Source organism: Astyanax mexicanus, chromosome 13 (genome assembly GCF_023375975.1).
Source record: "Astyanax mexicanus isolate ESR-SI-001 chromosome 13, AstMex3_surface, whole genome shotgun sequence".
In the NCBI taxonomy this organism is placed as follows: Eukaryota; Metazoa; Chordata; class Actinopteri; order Characiformes; family Acestrorhamphidae; genus Astyanax; species Astyanax mexicanus.
In genome coordinates this window covers 47,067,044-47,087,195 of record NC_064420.1, presented here as the reverse complement: position 1 = coordinate 47,087,195, position 20,152 = coordinate 47,067,044, and the positions used below count along the sequence as shown (strand labels likewise).

General features: G+C 38.6%; 1 protein-coding gene across 2 annotated transcripts in view; it reads right to left on the bottom strand.

Moving 5' to 3' along the window:
* The window catches only part of LOC103028753 (fibulin-2), a 74,825-nt gene that overhangs the window by 7,858 nt on the left and 46,815 nt on the right, over nt 1-20,152 (bottom strand). For both annotated transcript variants that reach the window (XM_049463111.1, XM_049463110.1), the window contains 6 exons: nt 17,231-17,341; nt 14,613-14,714; nt 6,925-7,059; nt 5,331-5,465; nt 2,487-2,630; nt 852-980 (listed from right to left, as the gene is read on the bottom strand). In XM_049463111.1, coding sequence (XP_049319068.1) covers nt 852-980; nt 2,487-2,630; nt 5,331-5,465; nt 6,925-7,059; nt 14,613-14,714; nt 17,231-17,341 — 756 coding nt within the window. The remainder of the gene's footprint in view (nt 1-851; nt 981-2,486; nt 2,631-5,330; nt 5,466-6,924; nt 7,060-14,612; nt 14,715-17,230; nt 17,342-20,152) is intronic.

Genomic DNA, 20,152 nt, shown 5'->3' with positions numbered 1-20,152 from the left:
TAGCTTTAGTACTCTCCCAGGTAACATTAGTATTTTGGCTAGCTCGCCGCTAAGTTCTTTTCCCGGTAACATTAGTGTATAATTTAGCTTGTTGGTTAGCTAGCTCATTGCTAACTTTAGTACTCTCCCAGGTAACATTAGTAATTTATCTAACCCGTCACTAAGGTTAGCTAGCTTGTCACAAAAATTAGCTAGCTTTTCGCTAGCTTTAGTACTCTCCCAGGTAACATTAGTATTTTAGCTAACTTGTCACTAAAGTTAGCTAGCTTGTCGCTAGCTTTAGTTCTCTCCCAGGTAACATTAGTATTTTAGCTAACTTGTCACTAAATTTAGCTAGCTTGTCGCTAGCTTTAGTACTCTCCCAGGTAACATTAGTATTTTAGCTAACTCGTCACTGAAGTTAGCTAGCTCGTCGCTAGCTTTAGTTCTCTCCCAGGTAACATTAGTATTTTAGCTAACTCGTCACTAAGGTTAGCTAGCTCGTCATAAAGTTATGCAAAAGCAGTGTGTAAGGCTGGTGGAGGAGAACATGATGCCAAGATGCATAAAGAAAAAACAATATTGATGAATATCTTAACTCTTAAAACTTTATGAATATGAACTTGTTTTTTCTTTGCATTATTTGAGGTCTGAAAGCTCTGCATCTTTTTTGTTATTTCATCCATTTCTCTTTTATTTACTGCAAATAAATGCTCTAAATGAAAATATTTTTATTTGGAATTTGGGAGAAATGTTGTCTGTAGTTTATAGAATAAAACAAAAATGTTCATTTTACTCAAACATAAACCTATAAATAGCAAAATCAGAGAAACTGAAATTAAATGACGTTACATTACTGTGAAATCCCTTACCGACACACATCTTCCTGAATGTATCATACTGGTAACCAGAGCGGCAGTCGCATCGGTAAGTCCCGGGCAGATTGTGGCACAGTTGTCCTTCTCCACAGCGATGGACGCCTGTCTGACACTCGTCCACATCTGCAGGACAGTGAAGAGCATGTTTGTAGTGTTAATATTATAAATATGTTAATAATATATGGACAAATACACGCCTGATACTGACAATGTAGTCCTAAACTCGGTCTTATCCCTTCCCATCAATGGACATACTTCTTTCCTGAACTACAATTCCCAGCATGCATCTAACAATATCACATATTCCGGTTTAGCCAATCACATCTCATACTTATGCTCACTTGATGCACCATAGCCATAACCACGGCTTCCTAACTAGGCAGATTGATATATCCCTGAGATTTAACTCTTTAGGGGAGAGATAACCGTGCACCATGCAGCTTGATTTAGGGTGTGTCAGTGTGTCTTTGCTATCATAACAACGGGAAAAGTACAGCTTGCACAGCTCGAAAAGCACAAACGTCATGTACTAATTCTCTCAATTAATCATGTGTGTGTTTTGGGCTAGCATGAAATAAATCAATCAGAGTGTCACTTGCCTTACATTCCCTTTAAGAGCCAGGTGAGCTCTGACTTTGGCAGATTGCTATTTTAACGGCTCAGTGCACAGTGTAATTCACTGCCAAGATAGCAATGAACGTCTGACTGTTGCCCCCTGTCTAGGTTGTATGTGTATTTAGCTCATCGCTAAGGTTAGCTAGCTCATTGCTAAGGTTAGCTAGCTCGTCACTAAGGTTAGCTAGCTTGTAGCTAGCTTTAGTTCTCCTCCCGGTAACATTAGTGTGTATTTAGCTCTTCACTAAGGTTAGCAAGCTTGTCGCTAGCTTTAGTTCTCCTCCTGGTAACATTAGTGTGTATTTAGCTCATCGCTAAGATAAGCTAGCTCATCGCTAAGGTTAGCTAGCTTGTCACTAATGGTAGTACTCTACCCGGTAGCATTACTTCTTTGTAGGTAGCTTGTCGCTAAGGTTAGCTAGCTTGTTTCTAATGGTAGTTCTCTCCTTGGTAGCACATTAGCATTTTGGCAAGCTTGCCACTAAGGTTAGCTAGCTCGTCACTAATGGTAGTTATCTCCCCGGGAGCATTCATATTTTAGCTAGCTTGTCACTAAGGTTAGCTAGCTTATCACTAAAGGTAGTTCTCTCCTTGGGAGCACATTAGTATTTTGTCAAGCTTGTCGCTAAGGTTAGCTAGCTTGTCACTAATAGTAGTACTCTACCCGGTAGCATTATTTTTTTTAGCTAGCTTGTCGCTAAGGTTAGCTAGCTCGTCGCTAAGGTTAGCTAGCTCATTGCTAAGGTTAGCTAGCTCGGCACTAATGGTACAATTTTTTTGTTACACTGTGATGAGAATGTGTTCCCTTAATTATTTTGAGCAGTGTATTTATTAATTAAACATCAAATAGTAACTTTAAATTTTTAAGCTAAAGAAGAAATTTCACAAAAGCAAGCTAATATAGCTAATCAAGAAAGAAACTCAAAGCTAACATAAAAAACTGAAAAATAAAGTTTGGTAGCCACAGGCTTCCAGGTGGTTTAGAGGCCGGTGGGTGGTTGGGTGGGTGTTTACCTATACACCTGCTTCCATCAGGGCTAGCGTGGTAGCCTCGGCCGCACATGATGATCTTGCGCTGGCAGGTGTACGAGCCGATGGTGTTCACGCAGTTAAAGCCCGGACTGCACGGCTGGGTCACCGTCCGACACTCGTCAATATCTGCACGAGATCGAGAACACAACAGCTTAGTAAAACTAAGCAAAACGTTTTCTGAATGTTACAATTAACGTTCGTAGAATGTTCAGCCTGCCAAGTTTTCTGGATGATCTTAGAATGTTTTCAAACACTCTAGAAACAACATTGTTGCAACATTGTGTCAATGTTTTAATTTTTTTTTTTTTTACTCTTAACGTTTACATAATGTTTCTATTCATATAGCCGGGAACATTATGTGGGAAATAACCAATAACCTTGTGATGGAAACCATTATTATATTAGAAAGTTTCTCACACATTTTTTCCAACTAGTTGAATACTAACATTATGGAAATGTTATAAAAGCAACATTCCCAAAAGGACAAAAATAAAACATTAACACAACTGAGATTGCGGGGACGTGAGGTTAACTGTAACATTCAGAAAATGTTCCACTTACAAAAAAAGTTAGCTGGGTTGTTCTGAACTTTACACTCAATGTTTCTGCAAGATGTTCTTAGAATGTTTTATTAAAACCGTTAAAACGTTCTGATAATGTCGATGCAACGTCACTTTTGTTTATTTTAACATTTCCACAATGTTAGTGTTTGTCTAGCTGGAAACATTATGTAAGAAACATTCTAATATTTAATAATATTCTAATATAAAAAAAAAAAAAAAAAACATTCTAAGAACGTTTAGAAAAAATTTGAATTGAACGTTCCAAAAATGTTAACTGTAACATTCAGTAAATGTTCCACTTACAAAGAAATTATTAGCTGGGTTGTTCTGAACGTTACAGTCAATGTTTCTGCTTTTAAAATGTTCTGATAATGTCTCTGCAATGTCACTTCTGCTGCTTTTAACATTTTCACAATGTTAATATATATATATATATGGGAACGTTATGTGAGAAATGTTTTCAGAATGTTCCTGGATCATTATTTCTGTAGCATTACAGGCTTCTAACCTTCCTGGAACCTTTTTAAAACATTGCTAAACCTTTTTATAACGTTTTCCGTTAGCTGGGTGCAAGTTATACACTGTAAGTATTTGAGTTTTTAGGTTTATTTCGTTTAGTTTCTGAGTGGATCTGGGTCCTGCTGCCCCGACACGTCCTGATTCCTGCCCTGCGGGTTAATTCCAGCTCTTCAGTCTGCTGGAGGAGATCACGCTCAGCTCCATGGTGCCCTGCCTGCTCTCTGATCCAGCTGATCTATAACTCATTATATTCCCTCTAATCCACTGTATACAGCTATACTATATGGTTTTAATAACACACATGCAGTCATCCTGCATCAGTAAAATGTTTGTTTCCTTTTACTGTATTTCTGTATATTTTTTCGTAAATAAGTTCCGGGAAGGAATGCACCTGCACTGTATTTTCTAACTGTAACACCTGAGCATTAATAATCAGCAGGTTATAAATGTAGATAACTGATTATCATCACAGCAGCCCTGTAACAGTTCAAGAGAGAAAAATGCTCCTTTTTCTCCAAGCTTCTTGTCTTTGTGTGCATTAAAATCGTTCGCTCGAATTAGAGAAATCTTGAGCTCGAATTACAGAAATCTTGAGCTCGAATTACAGAAATTGTTCGCTTGAATTACAGAAATCTTTTGCTCGATTTACAGAAATCGTTCGCTCGAATTACAGAAATCTTTTGATTGAATTACAGAAATCGTTCGTTTGAATTACAGAAATCTTTTGATCGAATTACAGAAATTATTCACTTGATTTACAGAAATTATTCACATATTACTTTTTCTCCAAGCTTCTTGTCTTTGTGTGCATTAAAATCGTTCGCTCGAATTAGAGAAATCTTGAGCTCGAATTACAGAAATCTTAAGCACATATTACAGAAATCTTGAGCTCGAATTAAAGAAATTGTTCGCTTGATTTACAGAAATCGTTCGCTTGAATTACAGAAATCTTGAGCACAAATTACAGAAATCATTTGCTGGAATTACAGAAATCTTTTGCTCGATTTACAGAAATCTTTTGATCGAATTACAGAAATTATTCACTTGATTTACAGAAATCATTCACATATTACATTTTCTCCAAGCTTCTTGTCTTTGTGCACATTAAAATCGTTCGCTCGAATCTTGAGCTCGAATTACAGAAATCTTAAGCACATATTACAGAAATCGTTCGCTCGAATTACAGAAATTCATAGAATTTCTGTAATTCAATTTACTCAATTTACAGAAATCTTTTGCTCGATTTACAGAAATCATTCAATCGATTTACAGAAATCTTTTGATCGAATTACAGAAATCTTTTGATCGAATTACATAAATTATTCACGAATTACAGAAATCGTTCACTCAAAATCGTCCACTCATTCCCAAAACTTAAAATTAAGATATTGAACCAAGTGACGTTGCAGCGATGTTACAAAAACGTTAAAAATGTTGAACAAAAATGTTTGAAAAACATCCAGAAAATTTGACAGACTCTTGTAACATCCTGAAAATGTTCCACTACCCAAATTTGTTAGCTTGGTTGATGTTGGTTCAGTGGTTCACTTTTTAATACTACATTTACTGAACACTGAAATACCGGGAACATCCCTCTACACAACATTTTCAAGAACTGACTGTTCACTTGCTGCTTAATATGTAAAACTCTGTTACAGTAGACACTGGAACCAGATCATCATTGCTGTTCACTTCAGCTGTTAGTGGTTTTAATGTTGTGGATGAAGTATTTTAAATAACCTACCCACACACTGTCCTCGTGAAAAGGTGAATCCTGCATCACACCTGAGTCTGGGTCTGCAGATGAACGATCCGGCGCTGTTGATGCACTCGAAGCCCAACCCACAGTTATGAGCTCCCACAGTGCACTCATTAATATCTGAAAATATATAAAATACATATTGAAGCAGGTAAAATAAAAGCTCTGACTCTCCAAACCATCACTGATCATCAGTAAATTTTACATTTCATTTAAAGTAAATCAAGGGATCAGAGTCTGGAGGAAGAGTGGAGAGACACACAGTCCAAACTGCTCGAGGTCTAGTGTGAAGTTTCCACCAATCAGTGATGGTTTGGAGAGACATGTCTGTCATCTGCTGGTGTTGATCCACTGTGTTTTATTATCAAGTCTAAAGTCAGTGCAGTTTTGTTTTCCATCAAAATCTTACAGCACTTCATATCTTACAGCTTCCCTCTGCTACTGACAACTTTTATAGAGATGTGGATTTCATTTTCCAGCAGGACTTGGCACACTGCCCACACTGCCAAAAGTACCAATTGGTCTTAGTTATATAATATTCTAATTTTATGAGATGCTGATTTTTGGGTTTTCACTGGCTGTAAGCCACAATCATGAACAATGAAAGAAATAAATAAAAAAGCTTAACATAGATCACTCTGTGTTTAATACATCTATATAATATATGAGTTTCACATTTTGAACTGAATAAAGTAATTTTTCAATGATATTCTAATTTATTGAAATGCACTAGTATTATTGCCATATGAATAAAAATTAGTTATCAGAGTTATCAGAAGTTATCAGAGATTTGTTAATATGTTTAACTACACATATTTAAGCAAAAATACATGACAGGGAGTGCTATAATGTGGAAAGCTTTGGTTACAGTGCATTACCAGCTGATAATGTCATTCATAGAACACCTCTCAGCCAATCACATTGCAGGGTTGGAACTAACTGTGGTATAATAAGTAGTAATTGTGTAGATGTGCTGTATCAATGAGTTCATATTGTTTTCCAGTTTTTGACTTACAGTAATGTGAGTCTGGCAGTAGTTTAACATTATAAAGTGTAAAACCTTCATGATAAGTGGACCAATAGAAATGCTCAGAAAAATGTAAACAATTGAAGCCATTAAATTGTTTTTACTTTTATTGTTTAATAAAGCTGAATTCATAAACATATTTGAAGAAGTTAAAACTAAAGCATTTTTTCCCTTTAGTCCAGAATAGACAGTGATTAGTTCTGTAGCATTAAATACTGTATATGCTGCAGTGTGAACACATGGTGGCACTGTGGCTCAAGAATGAACAGAACAAATTCATCTACATTGAACATTAACAGAGAGAGAGAAAGAAAGAGAGAGATGTGTGAAGAATGTGTTTTGTGTACAATTAATTAATGGTATGTTAATTTGTACCCCTATATTATTATTATTATTATTATTATTATTATTATTATTATTATTATTACTAATAGTAATAAAGTTTTTACAGACCAATGATCTGAAGAGTGTGTGTGTGTGTGTGTGTGTGTGTGTGTGTGTGTGTGTGTGTGTGTGTGTGTGTGTGTGTGTGAGTGTGTGTTTAATACGTACCCTCACACACACCCCCCCTCCGCTGATATCCTGCAGGACACACTATCAGCCTCTCACACGAGAACTGACCCACCGTGTTCACACACCTCTCACTCTCCTCACACGAGTGTAACGACAGAGCACACTCATCCACATCTACCAGAGAGACAGAGAGAGAGGGGGGGAGAGAGAAAGTGAGAAAGACAAAGAAAGAATCAGAAAGGGAAAGAGGGACAGAGAAAGAGGGGAGAGAGAAAGCGAGAAAGATAAGACAAAGAAATAATCAGAAAGAGAGAGGGACAGAGAAAGAGGGGGAGATAGAAAGCAAGAAAGACAGAGAGAAAGACAGAAAGAGAAAGAGAGGGACAGAGGAAGAGGGGGAGAGAGAAAGCGAGAAAGACAGAGACAGAAAGAGAAAGAGAGGGACAGAGAAAGAGGGGGAGAGAAAGCAAGAAAGATAAAGACAAAGAAAGAGACAGAAAGGGAAAGAGAGGGACAGAGAAAGAGGGAAGATAGAAAGTGAGAAAGAGAAAGACAAAGAAAGAATCAGAAAGGGAAAGATAGGGGGAGAGAAAGCGAGAAAGATAAAGACAAAGAAAAAGAAAGACAAAGAGAAAGAGAGGGACAGCGAAAGAGAGGCACAGAGAAAGCGAGAAAGATAATGAGATTACGAGAGAGACAGAGAGTGAAAATGAGAAAGACAGAGAAAGAGACAGGAAAAGAGATTAAGAGAGAGAATGAAAGAATGAGAGAGGGAGAGAAAAAGTGAGAGTCAAGAGAAAAAGCGAGAAAGAGAAAGACAGAGAGAGAGATAAAAACAGAGAGATGGAGAGACAGAGAAAGTCAGAAAAGGCAGAGACAGAAGGACAGAGAGAGAGATAACAAACGAGAGAGAGGGAGGGATGGACAGAAAGACAGACAGAGAAGGACAGTAAGAAAGAGAATGAGAAAGAGAGTTAGAGGGAAAGAGAGAGCAACAAATTAGGTTGAGACATTAAACACTCTCACACTGATACACTGACATGCCAAAAGTCAAGGGACAGCAGTATATGAACTGATCATGAAGAGTTACCCCGGGGAGCAGCTTAGAAAGGTCCAAACCTTTATAAGTTTTGAGGTGTTACCTTGTGAGTGAAGTTGAGCACTGGTCAGCGTACTCATAGAAGTTGTAGTGAGGGCTGATAATAGTGGGTGCAGGTGAATTATGGGAGTTGTAGTGAGGGCTGACAGTGGGTGCAGGCGAATTATGGGAGTTGTAGTGAGGGCTGATAATAGTGGGTGCAGGTGAATTATGGGAGTTGTAGTGAGGGCTGATAATAGTGGGTGCAGGTGAATTATGGGAGTTGTAGTGAGGGCTGATAATAGTGGGTGCAGGTGAATTATGGGAGGTGTAGTGAGGGCTGATAATAGTGGGTGCAGGTGAATTATGGGAGTTGTAGTGAGGGCTGATAATAGTGGGTGCAGGTGAATTATGGGAGTTGTAGTGAGGGCTGATAATAGTGGGTGCAGGTGAATTATGGGAATTGTAGTGAGGGCTGATAATAGTGGGTGCAGGTGAATTATGGGAGGTGTAGTGAGGGCTGATAATAGTGGGTGCAGGTGAATTATGGGAGTTGTAGTGAGGGCTGATAATAGTGGGTGCAGGTGAATTATGGGAGGTGTAGTGAGGGCTGATAATAGTGGGTGCAGGTGAATTATGGGAGTTGTAGTGAGGGCTGATAATAGTGGGTGCAGGTGAATTATGGGAGGTGTAGTGAGGGCTGATAATAGTGGGTGCAGGTGAATTATGGGATTTGTAGTGAGGGTGTGATAGTGGGTGCAGGTGAATTATGGGAGTTGTAGTGAGGGCTGATAATAGTGGGTGCAGGTGAATTATGGGAGGTGTAGTGAGGGCTGATAATAGTGGGTGCAGGTGAATTACGGGATTTGTAGTGAGGGTGTGATAGTGGGTGCAGGTGAATTATGGGAGTTGTAGTGAGGGCTGATAATAGTGGGTGCAGGTGAATGATGGGATTTGTAGTGAGGGTGTGATAGTGGGTGCAGGTGAATTATGGGAGTTGTAGTGAGGGCTGATAATAGTGGTTGCAGGTGGATTATGAGTGTTGTAGTGAGGGCTGATAATAGTGGTTGCAGGTGAATTATGGGAGTTGTAGTGAGGGCTGATAATAGTGGGTGCAGGTGAATTATGGGAGGTGTAGTGAGGGCTGATAATAGTGGGTGCAGGTGAATTATGGGAGTTGTAGTGAGGGTGTGATAGTGGGTGCAGGTGAATTATGGGAGTTTAATTGTAGAATTTTCTGTGTTAACAGACAAGCAACTTAAAGGAATATGGCAAAAGTCAGTGTAAAAACTCTAAGCGTTTCTGGACGTTCAGTATGTTTGGAGACTGCATGAGCTTTCCTCATGGCTGCTCTACCCTCACCCTCACCATCGCACAAAGGGATTGAGAGCAACACAGCAGCGTAATCCTAAAACAATGGCTGATTTGTGAGCGAAACTGGGAATTTATTCAGTCACCAGCTTAGCAGATCCCAGCATTTTCTCCTCCCGAGCAGCAGGAGAATGAGGCATTATGGGAATAATCTAAAGGGGAATATTGGAATACTGTGTCTGGGTTGGAGAAGCTGAAGTTCGTGAGTTTTTTGTGCTTTGTGTAAAGTGTGTAAAAGGGCTGGCTTCAGGCTCCAGGGCTAGGCAGCCTCCGGCCACCAGAGGGGGCAACAGGTGCTTTATGGAGGCAATCATGCCTAACTAGCAACACCTGTAGCCTGGCTTTAAAAGAGGGAGAAGCACAGACCAGCATTTCCTGTGTGTTGGGATGTGTGTGAGAGTGGATATCCTTATTTTATGTCTATATTTCCTGAGCTTTTTAGTTTCTTGAACCTCCCTTTTCTCTCTGTTTCTATACAACAAGAAAAATAGAGACAAAATGAAGAAAAAAAAGAAAGGAAGCTAGTGCCTTTCTTTTATATGCTTCTATTTCCCATCTTTCAGCTTTCCTGCCTTTTTTGTTGAAAAAGCCATTTTTGTTTTGTTTCTCCATTTTAACTCTCTCTCTCTCTCTCTCCTGCGGTCCTTTGTTCTTTTTTCTCACCAAACCCCAAATTAGGTGCATTCTCTTTGTATTCCTTCATAGTCTGAATGACTATGTTCTGTATTTGAAACAAATGCAATCCTTACTACACATGGCTATTAACATTTGCTGCTTTTGCTGCTTTGATGCATTTGATGCATGCTGCTTTTACATTCTGCTGGTTCAAACTAAAATCAGTAAGACAGGGTTAAGAGTTAAGACAGGAAACATAAAAATGCAAATAATAAATACAGTTTCTTCAGTATGAGTCCAAGATATTTTATGTTTCATCTGAGGAACTTAATTTGATTTTGACCAACATCCATTCCTGCATTTCATATCAAAGGAGCAAAACAGAAACCTTATGTTCACTTAAAGAAATATTCTACCTATTAAGTCACATTTTGTCCTAGAACATCCATGGATTTTTCAGCAAGACAATGCAAAACCAAATGCTGCTAGGTTGCCACCCATTCTGTAAAGTTGAACTTATTTGGCAACTAAATGTTGCGTTCCGTATTGAAAAAAATACATATTTCCATAAGTGTCTTATGGACCCCCACCCAAACACACTGGTGAGACTGAGACATATTTTACAGGTAATTATGTTATTATCTGCTGCTTTTGCCAGAAGATGTCCGTGCATAGGGCAGAGCTTATTTTAGTAGACTATTGTGATTTGATTAATTAGTATGTTTAGTTCTGTCAAAAATAAATCCTTTATACAGTAGAAAAGCCAATATAAATATTATATATGGCAACTATAATAAAGAACAAACCAAAATAAAGTATATTTTATTATATATTATTATATATTTTGTCAAAATGTTTATATTTTTAAGGAATACAGTGTCCAGTGATCATTACATAAAATATAATAATAAGTGGGGTTTAACTGTTTGGACAACCTGACTTTCTTTATAGTCATAAGAAAGGCACCAGCAAATACTGTTCAATTTAAGTAAAAATGACCCCATGGCTTAAAGTGTGTCCCAATAGTTATGCCCATAAAAAGTTATGTTCTCAATTTATTTAATTTATATTTTAAACGTTTGCTGTTACACACAAACATATTTCAATTAAGATTCAGTAAACTGCACTTTATAAGAGAAAGTGTTCAATGCTGGTGTTGGGCCTGGGTTTTGAGGTGTTACCTTGTGAGTGAAGTTGAGCACTGGTCAGCGTACTCATAGAAGTTGTAGTGAGGGCTGATAATAGTGGGTGCAGGTGAATTATGGGAGTTGTAGTGAGGGCTGATAATAGTGGGTGCAGGTGAATTATGGGAGTTGTAGTGAGGGCTGATAATAGTGGGTGCAGGTGAATTATGGGAGTTGTAGTGAGGGCTGATAATAGTGGTTGCAGGTGGATTATGGGAGTTGTAGTGAGGGCTGATAATAGTGGGTGCAGGTGAATTATGGGAGTTGTAGTGAGGGCTGATAATAGTGGTTGCAGGTGGATTATGGGAGTTGTAGTGAGGGCTGATAATAGTGAGTGCAGGTGAATTATGGGAGTTGTAGTGAGGGCTGATAATAGTGGGTGCAGGTGAATTATGGGAGTTGTAGTGAGGGCTGATAATAGTGGGTGCAGGTGAATTATGGGAGTTGTAGTGAGGGCTGATAATAGTGGGTGCAGGTGAATTATGGGAGTTGTAGTGAGGGCTGATAATAGTGGGTGCAGGTGAATTATGGGAGTTGTAGTGAGGGCTGATAATAGTGGGTGCAGGTGAATTATGGGAGTTGTAGTGAGGGCTGATAATAGTGGTTGCAGGTGGATTATGGGAGTTGTAGTGAGGGCTGATAATAGTGAGTGCAGGTGAATTATGGGAGTTGTAGTGAGGGCTGATAATAGTGGGTGCAGGTGAATTATGGGAGTTGTAGTGAGGGCTGATAATAGTGGGTGCAGGTGAATTATGGGAGTTGTAGTGAGGGCTGATAATAGTGGGTGCAGGTGAATTATGGGAGTTGTAGTGAGGGCTGATAATAGTGGGTGCAGGTGAATTATGGGAGTTGTAGTGAGGGCTGATAATAGTGGGTGCAGGTGAATTATGGGAGTTGTAGTGAGGGCTGATAATAGTGGGTGCAGGTGAATTATGGGAGTAGTAGTGAGGGCTGATAATAGTGGGTGCAGGTGAATTATGGGAGTTGTAGTGAGGGCTGATAATAGTGGGTGCAGGTGAATTATGGGAGGTGTAGTGAGGGCTGATAATAGTGGGTGCAGGTGAATTATGGGATTTGTAGTGAGGGTGTGATAGTGGGTGCAGGTGAATTATGGGAGTTGCACACAAACAAATTTCAATTAAGATTCAGTAAACTGCACTTTATAAGAGAAAGTGTTCAATGCTGGTGTTGGGCCTGGGTTGGACATGGCCCAGAGAAGAGGTGGTTGGCTTCCCTTATTTTAAATTCTAAAAGGTGGCAACCCTAAATGCTGCACAAAATACCATAAGAAAACCAACATCTTCACAAAAATGTGAAGAAGTATTTAGGTGCTCTTATCTGGGGAGCTGTTAACTTGTGGTTTCTGCAGAGATCTTAGATAAACCTAGAGAAATCTGCTGCCTATAAGATATTACATTTTTCCTATGCCATCCATGCATTTTTCAACAAGACAATGCAAAACCAAATGCTGCACACGTTTGGCATGGCTGTAGAGAAGACGAGCAGATTTTGCAAATAAAATGTGACAAAATAACACCTAAAAAACGTCATCACTGGGTATCCTGGATGTCAAAATGTCTTTTTAGTGTTGTGAGAAGGAATGGCAACATATATTTTGGAAGGTGTAGCAGGTCTGAAATGCTTGAATGGATCTACATTATATTACAGTTTTTCTCACATTGTATAGAATACTTTGTTTTTCTCACTTTAGATTACATATATCCAAAGCAACTTAGAAAAACTGTCACAAATGAAATTAAATTAAGAAGATAAAACATGAAATTGTAACGAAGGAGCAGACGGGAGGCGGACGTAAACGCAGGTAAGACCAAAGAATGTATTAATAAACAAATAAATAAATAAATAAACAAACAAACAGGGAAAGAACAAGAAAATGTATAGACATAAACAAACAGGGGAAAACACAAAGAGCTAAACTAAACAGAAAATTAATAAACAGGGCTAGGAATGAATATACAAAATAAACAAGGCGCTAGATTAAACAAGAGAATATAAAGAAACGGAGAACAAAGGAACGTTGAGATAACAATGGCAAAGAACGTGGAAAAGACAGACAACAGGAGTTGGTGCAAAGACCGACAGCAAACATAGACTAAAGGGTACAATATATACTAACAGGTAACAATGAACACCTGGGGAGACAGGTAACGAGGGGCGGAGCTACAAATTACAGACATGTGACGGAAAAATACAGAAAAACACACCGGAAAACATAGACACACATGGAAACAGAGCGAGGGCGTGACAGAAATATCTTAGGAATAGGGTTTATGTCTACATGATCCTACAAGAGATGGAGAAACTAAACTCTTCTCCACCTTCAGTGGAGTGATGCTGGATCTGACGGAGCTCTATCACACTCCTGCTGGTCTCGTATTAAAGGGATTTGTACCTGAATCCTGAAGATAGACCCCAATCTACAGCTGATCCGGGGGGTTTAGTTCTCAGCTCCAGGCCCAGAGTTTAATCCAGGCCCATCTATAACTACTATAACACACCCAGCCAGACTGGATATCAGATTTTACAGTATATTGAATGTTTTTTAGTAAAGAAATGGCCAAACTGCTCTGGAATTCTCATTCCTCCATCACTGCCCAGTGGAGAAGTGGAGAAGGCCGTAGGGGTGGGCGATATGGACCTAACATTATATCATGATATTTCAAGGTATTTTTGCAATATGACAAAAAACTGAATTCATTTCTTTTCAAGAATACACTACTGCAAGAAAATGAAAAATAAATTGTATTATATTTGCATACGATATGATATGGCACACCCCCTAACTGAGATATTTAAAAAAATATATAATTTATCAGATTTGTAAAAAGTCAAAAAATCAATGATCCAGAATGTTATGGTATTAATAATGATGCATTTCAAATATACAGTCTGGATCACTTTACTATATATTTACAACTTAGGAAATAAAATACAATAAAAAAAAAACTTTTGACTGGTACCGTACATTAAAAAGCACTGAAAAAAATAAGAGACCACTTAAAAAAATTAAGTTTCTTTGATTTTACCAAACTGAAAATATATATATTAATATATAATCAAGAGGAAGATGGATGATCACAAGCCATCAAACCACCAAACTGAACTGCTTGAATTTTTGCACCAGGAGTAAAGCAGCATAAAGTTATCCAAAAGCAGTGTGTAAGACAGGTGGAGGAGAACATGATGCCAAGATGCATAAATAAAAACTGTGTGTAATGATATTTCTATTTGGAATATGGGAGAAATGTTGTCTGTAGTTTATAGAAAAAAACAACAATGTTCATTTTACTCAAACATAAACCTATAAATAGCAAAATCAGAGAAACTGATTCAGAAACTGAAGTGGTCTCTTCATTTTTGACCACTTCAGAGCTGTATGTATAATAATATGCTGATTTAAAGTACATTTCTGCAACAATATTGATGTTGACCCTGATGTAGGTTATGCACAGGCCTACCTTCACATGAATGTCCATCAGGCAGCAGAGAGAATCCTGGGAAACAGGAGCAGAGAGGTCGCCCGGCCGCAGGGGAGCAGATCTGTGCACACGGGCCGTTTCCTGTACGGTGCAGGAGCACAGCGGTTGTTATGGTTATGAAGTGTATTAAAGGAAAGGTCAGCAGGTCCTGTGTGTGGGGGACATAAACGCTGACTGATTTATTACAGTCCTACAGTCACGCTTCCCTTTCCACCCTGACCCCTGACCTTCCAGACTGGCCTACTGACGTCAATCTGCTCTTACTGTATACCAGGGCGGAGCCCCCTTTCACCAGGGGAGCACAGCGGGGCGGACCACCACAGAGACGTATTAAAAAACGTCAATTCTTATAAAAGAGCAGCTCTATTTAAAGAGTCTTCACTATGCAGATCTCACCGCTATCAGAGGGACACTGCTGCTTCTACAGCTCAACCAATCAGCTCTCTTTCCCTTCTGTCCCGCCCCTAAACCCATACATCACCCAGTGCCCCTACCAAACTATCCCTCCCATTTTTAAGCCTTATCAAATTTGAGCTGAAGGTGAAGTCAACAAAAATCAGGGGGTTGATGCTTCTTGTGTGGAGTAGTCTGGGAGAGGCACTGTGTGATGTATGGGTTTAGATGCGGGGCAGGAGGGAGAGCTGATCGTGAGACGCAGATGGTTGGACGTCGTGGGGGGGGGGGGGTGGTATTATTAATATTGATTGATTGATCTGCATATCGTGATGATGTGTCTGCATACCAATGATGAACACAAAAACATCATCCTCGCCTATAGCACAGTTAAACCTGAGAGGGTGCTGTAGAGGCAGAAATGACCACAATAAAAGTGTTTTGTGGACTGGAATGTTCTATTATTTCAAAAGAAAAAATATGATTCAGCGTATAGTGCAGGGGTTGGCAATTAAGTTTGGGCACAGGCCAGATATTTTCCAAGCTATTACATTTTGGAAAATTAAGTGTAATGTAGTGTAATGGGATGGAGCTCTACAGACTAGTAGCTCTCCAGCCTAGAGGGTTGTTGAACCCAATTGCAGAAGCAGGTAAACCCAAGAAGAAATAAAAAAAATAAACACACCGCGCTTTACGCAGGATCGAACCCGTGTCGTCAGGGTCGTGGTCCAATACACTACTACAGCTGCCCCGGCTAGTGAATTAGATAGACAGACAGACAGACAGACAGACAGACCCCCGAAGGGAAATTGGGACACGGGCGTGAAAAAAACGCCCTTATAAGGATATAGGGAGCCAGAGAACTGGTGGAAACTAAAGTCACGACAAGCGCGACAGAGAGACAAACAGGGGAGGTGTGTATTGACTATTGTAAGTCGCTTTGGACAAAAGCGTCTGCCAAATGTAATGTAATGTAATGTAAACAAAAGCTCTCCAGAGAAGCTTTTTATCATCTTTTCTTTTTTCATTATCGTTCATTATTAGGGGTGTGACGAGACACTAATATCACAAGACAAGACAAGACACGATACTGGGTTCACATGAAGGAGACGAGATTTAAAAATAAAATTTTAAAGAAAACGTTAAAAAAAGGAAAAATGGCTTGAAAACTAGAGTTTTATTTGACAAAATCATATAACGCAAACTTAACAAACTAGTTTCTCTCACACATTGATTCTATAAGAAATAGGAATAAGAATAAACAATCAAACTTTTCTAGGTCTTATATAGTGCAAACAATAAGTGCAAACCACAACCAGTCATATTAAGCCTATGGTTTGTGTTTTTTTCTCCTAAATCTCTTGTAATTTAACTATGCATAACCATAACCAGTCATATTAAGACTATGCTTGAAGTGCAAACAGAGACAGAGTTCAGGGATTAGTACAGCTGCCTATGAAACAGTCAGGTGTAGGATTTAATTACAGTATTTATATATGGTTTGTATCTTGTTGGTCACTCTGTTACCGTTTATTGTTTCCACTGGAGCCAAAATGCAGCCAGACATACAACTTAATAGTAGCAGAAGCATCTTCTATACAAATACCTGAATTTTCCTCTTCTGCTGAGAGCTGCTCTCACTGCTCAGCCATCATACTCGCTGCTATCACTACTGGGTTGCCAGATCACTCTTAAAAAGTCCACACTAAACTGTTTTTTCCCCTGCAAAACAGGTTTAAGCTTGATGAGAAATATCGTCATGTTTTAATCTCGCGAGATCTCGTCACACCCCTATTTATTATAGTTCAAACTACCTATTGCAAACAGCCTATTGCCGACCCCTGGTTTATTGGCTCCTTAAAGGCTTCCTAAATGGATCTTATCTTATCTTTATTTAGTTTATTTTTTATTAGCATAACATTTGAGGTTCTTTCTGTTCTGCTTCATCTCACATCTGGCCCATAGTTTATACTGTATATCAGAACAAGTGAATCACAAGACCCGATGAACTTTTGGTCGGAAAAACCCAATTAGCTTTTTGGGAAATGTGTTATTTAGTGGTGTGGTTGAGTCTTTAACGGTCTCACAGGGTGGAGCTGAACCTCAGAGCTGCTTTAGCTTTAAAATATCTCTATAACTGAAGCTCAGATCTGATTTGAGCAGAGCTGAGCTACATTCGTTCAGGTGTGGAGAAGATCACCCACCTTCACACGGGTCCAGCAGGGCGGGGGGCGGAGTCGTGGGCATCCTCTCAGGGTTCGGGGGGGCGGTGGGCAAAGCATGTTCTTTTAGGCTGTTTTCTTCATCTGTAGTCACTGTAAACACACACACACACACACACACACACACCAAACCAAACACCCAGAGAGAAGACTGCAATTATATGACATAAATCCCTCCAGTTATCTTATTTAGTGCAGTGCGGATGGAGGAGCCTCCTCCATGAGTGTGTGCGTCTTGCAAAAGTATTCATACCCCTTGAACTTTTTCAAATTTTGTTACCATACAACCACAAACTTAAATGTGTTTTATAGAGGTATTAAATGATAGACAAACACAAAGCAGTGGAATAACCATGATACGTTGTTTTCAAAATTGTAATCAAATAAAAATCTGAAAAGTGTGACTTTCAACAGTATTCATCCCATATTTACTCTGAAATCCCGAAAATAAAATTCCAATGCAATTAATTGCCTTCAGAAGCCACTTAATTAGAATTAAAAATGATGAGTTTCTTTGATTTTACCCAATTGAAAACCTCTGAAATATAATCAAACCACCAAACTGAACTGCTTAAATTTTTGCACCAGGAGTAAAGCAGCATAAAGTTATCCAAAAGCAGTGTGTAAGACTGGTGGAGGAGAACATAATGCCAAGATGCATGATTAAAACTGTGATTAAAAACCACCAGGGTTATTCCACCAAATATTGATTTCTGAACTTTAAAAAATTATGAATATGATAAATGCTCTAAATGACAGTATTTTATTTGGAATTTGGGAGAAATGTTGTCTGTAGTTTATAGAATAAAACAACAATGTTCATTTTACTCAAACATAAACCTATAAATAGCAAAATCAGAGAAACGGATTCAGAAACTGAAATGCTCTCTTAATTATTTTTAGAGCTGTATATATATGGATATCCAGTACAGGCCAAAAGTTTGGACACACCTCTTTTTCAATGCGTTTTTTTTATTTTCATGACTATTTACATTGTAGATTCTCACTGAAGCATCAAAACTATGAATGAACACATGTGGAGTTTTATGTACTTAACAAAAAAATGAGCTGAACCTCCACAGTCACCGGACCTGAACCCAATCCAGATGGTTTGGGGTGAGCTGGAGCACAGAGTGAAGAAGGCAAAGAGCCAACAAGTGCTAATAAACACCTCTGGGAACTCCTTCCTTCCTTCAAGACTGTTGGAAAACTTTTCATTTCAGGTGGCCACCTCTTTTAGAGAAGCTCATTGAGAGAATGATGCCAAGAGTGTGCAAAGCAGTAATCAGAGCAAAGGGTGGATATTTAGAAGAAACTAGAATATACATATTTTTGTTAAGTACATAAAACTCCACATGTGTTCAGTCATAGTTTTGATGCTTCAGTGAGAATCTACAATGTAAATAGTCATTAAAAACTTTTGGCCTGTACTGTATGTGTGTGTGTGATGGATTATGTGTGTGTGTGTGTGTGTGTATGGTGGATTTAAATGTGCTTCAGTAGAGCAGTTGATGTCTGCTGTTGAGGGGGAACGGCTGTAAACCTGCAGAAAGATCCATGTTTTTCCATTCGGAACATTTTCCAGCATCACTCCGGGATTTAACTCTCTGTAATTTCCTGTTTAAGGTGGCGTTCCCGGCGTTCCTGTTCAGGCTTGTCGTCTGTTTGAAGGCCTCACTCAAACAGAACTGATGTAACGGCGGCTGGAAGCTTTAGGAGACTCTGCACGGAAGGTGCCACTTTAAAGACGCCCGCAGAAAGTGAGGTGAAGTGAAGGTACTCATTAGATACAGAACACCGGTCAGAGTCAAAACAGTCAAAATATACCTGATTTTCCAGTTTTTTGGATTGATGTTTAAGCTTTTAATTCCAATGAATGTCCAGTGTAATCACGATTTAACAAAAGTTATGCAGTACATTCCCTAGTGAAAAAAGTAGATTAAAGTATACTAAGCATTATGATGCTATAGTGCACTAAAGTGTTCTTGTAGCCACATTAATATTAATCAGTATATTTAAAGAGAGCTAAAATGAAACAACTTTTTTTTTGTACTTATTATACTTTAACCCTTGTGTGGTGTTCATATTTTTGTTACTCGTTTACTTTGTTACTTGTTTTTAATTCAGCAAAATTAAGCAATTCTACATTAAAATGCTTTACACATGCTCGCTTCACCTAAATAGCAAGCAATATAAACAGCTTACATGGTTAATATTTGCCCTTTACCTTTCTTATGTTACATTTCTTTTAAAAAGTGCTACTCTTTTTTTATTAGCTTTTTAATAAAATGTAAAAGAAAATGAATTAAACTCAAGATATGAGTAGAAAATTAGTTTAGTTTCAAATTTACAAATGAAACAATGTTTATTAGCCCTTGGCCAAACATACTGTATGTAATATAAATGTGTAGGGGGGGGGGGTACAGTGTGTGTTTATCGAAAATGTGTTTTGATATATGTTTTTCACAAAAAATGAGCCAATGCCAATGAGTTTGAGTTTGAAAATTTTTTTTTAGTATCATTTGATAAAAAATGAAAACGGGTCTCACAGACCCGAACACCACACAAGGGTTAAATGCAGTATAAAAATAGTACAAAGTCTTACTTAAATTGTGCTAAGTGTACTTAAAGGTCACCTTCCGTCGTTTTTTCTTTCATTTTAAAATGTCTAGTTGTGGTCTCTAGTATGAATGAATGACATGTGAGCCGTTTTTGTAAAAAAAAAGTGCTCAGGTGTCTCTGTATAGCTCTTTTTTAATGGACTGTTTTAGGGGTGTGTCCAAAATGACCGGATTCCAGCTTTGCTCATGAATATTCATACATGCAAACAGCATGCAAATATCTCTCCTCTGATTGGCTAGGAGCACTGCGACGCCCCTCCACCGCTCTGCCGCTCACTGCCTC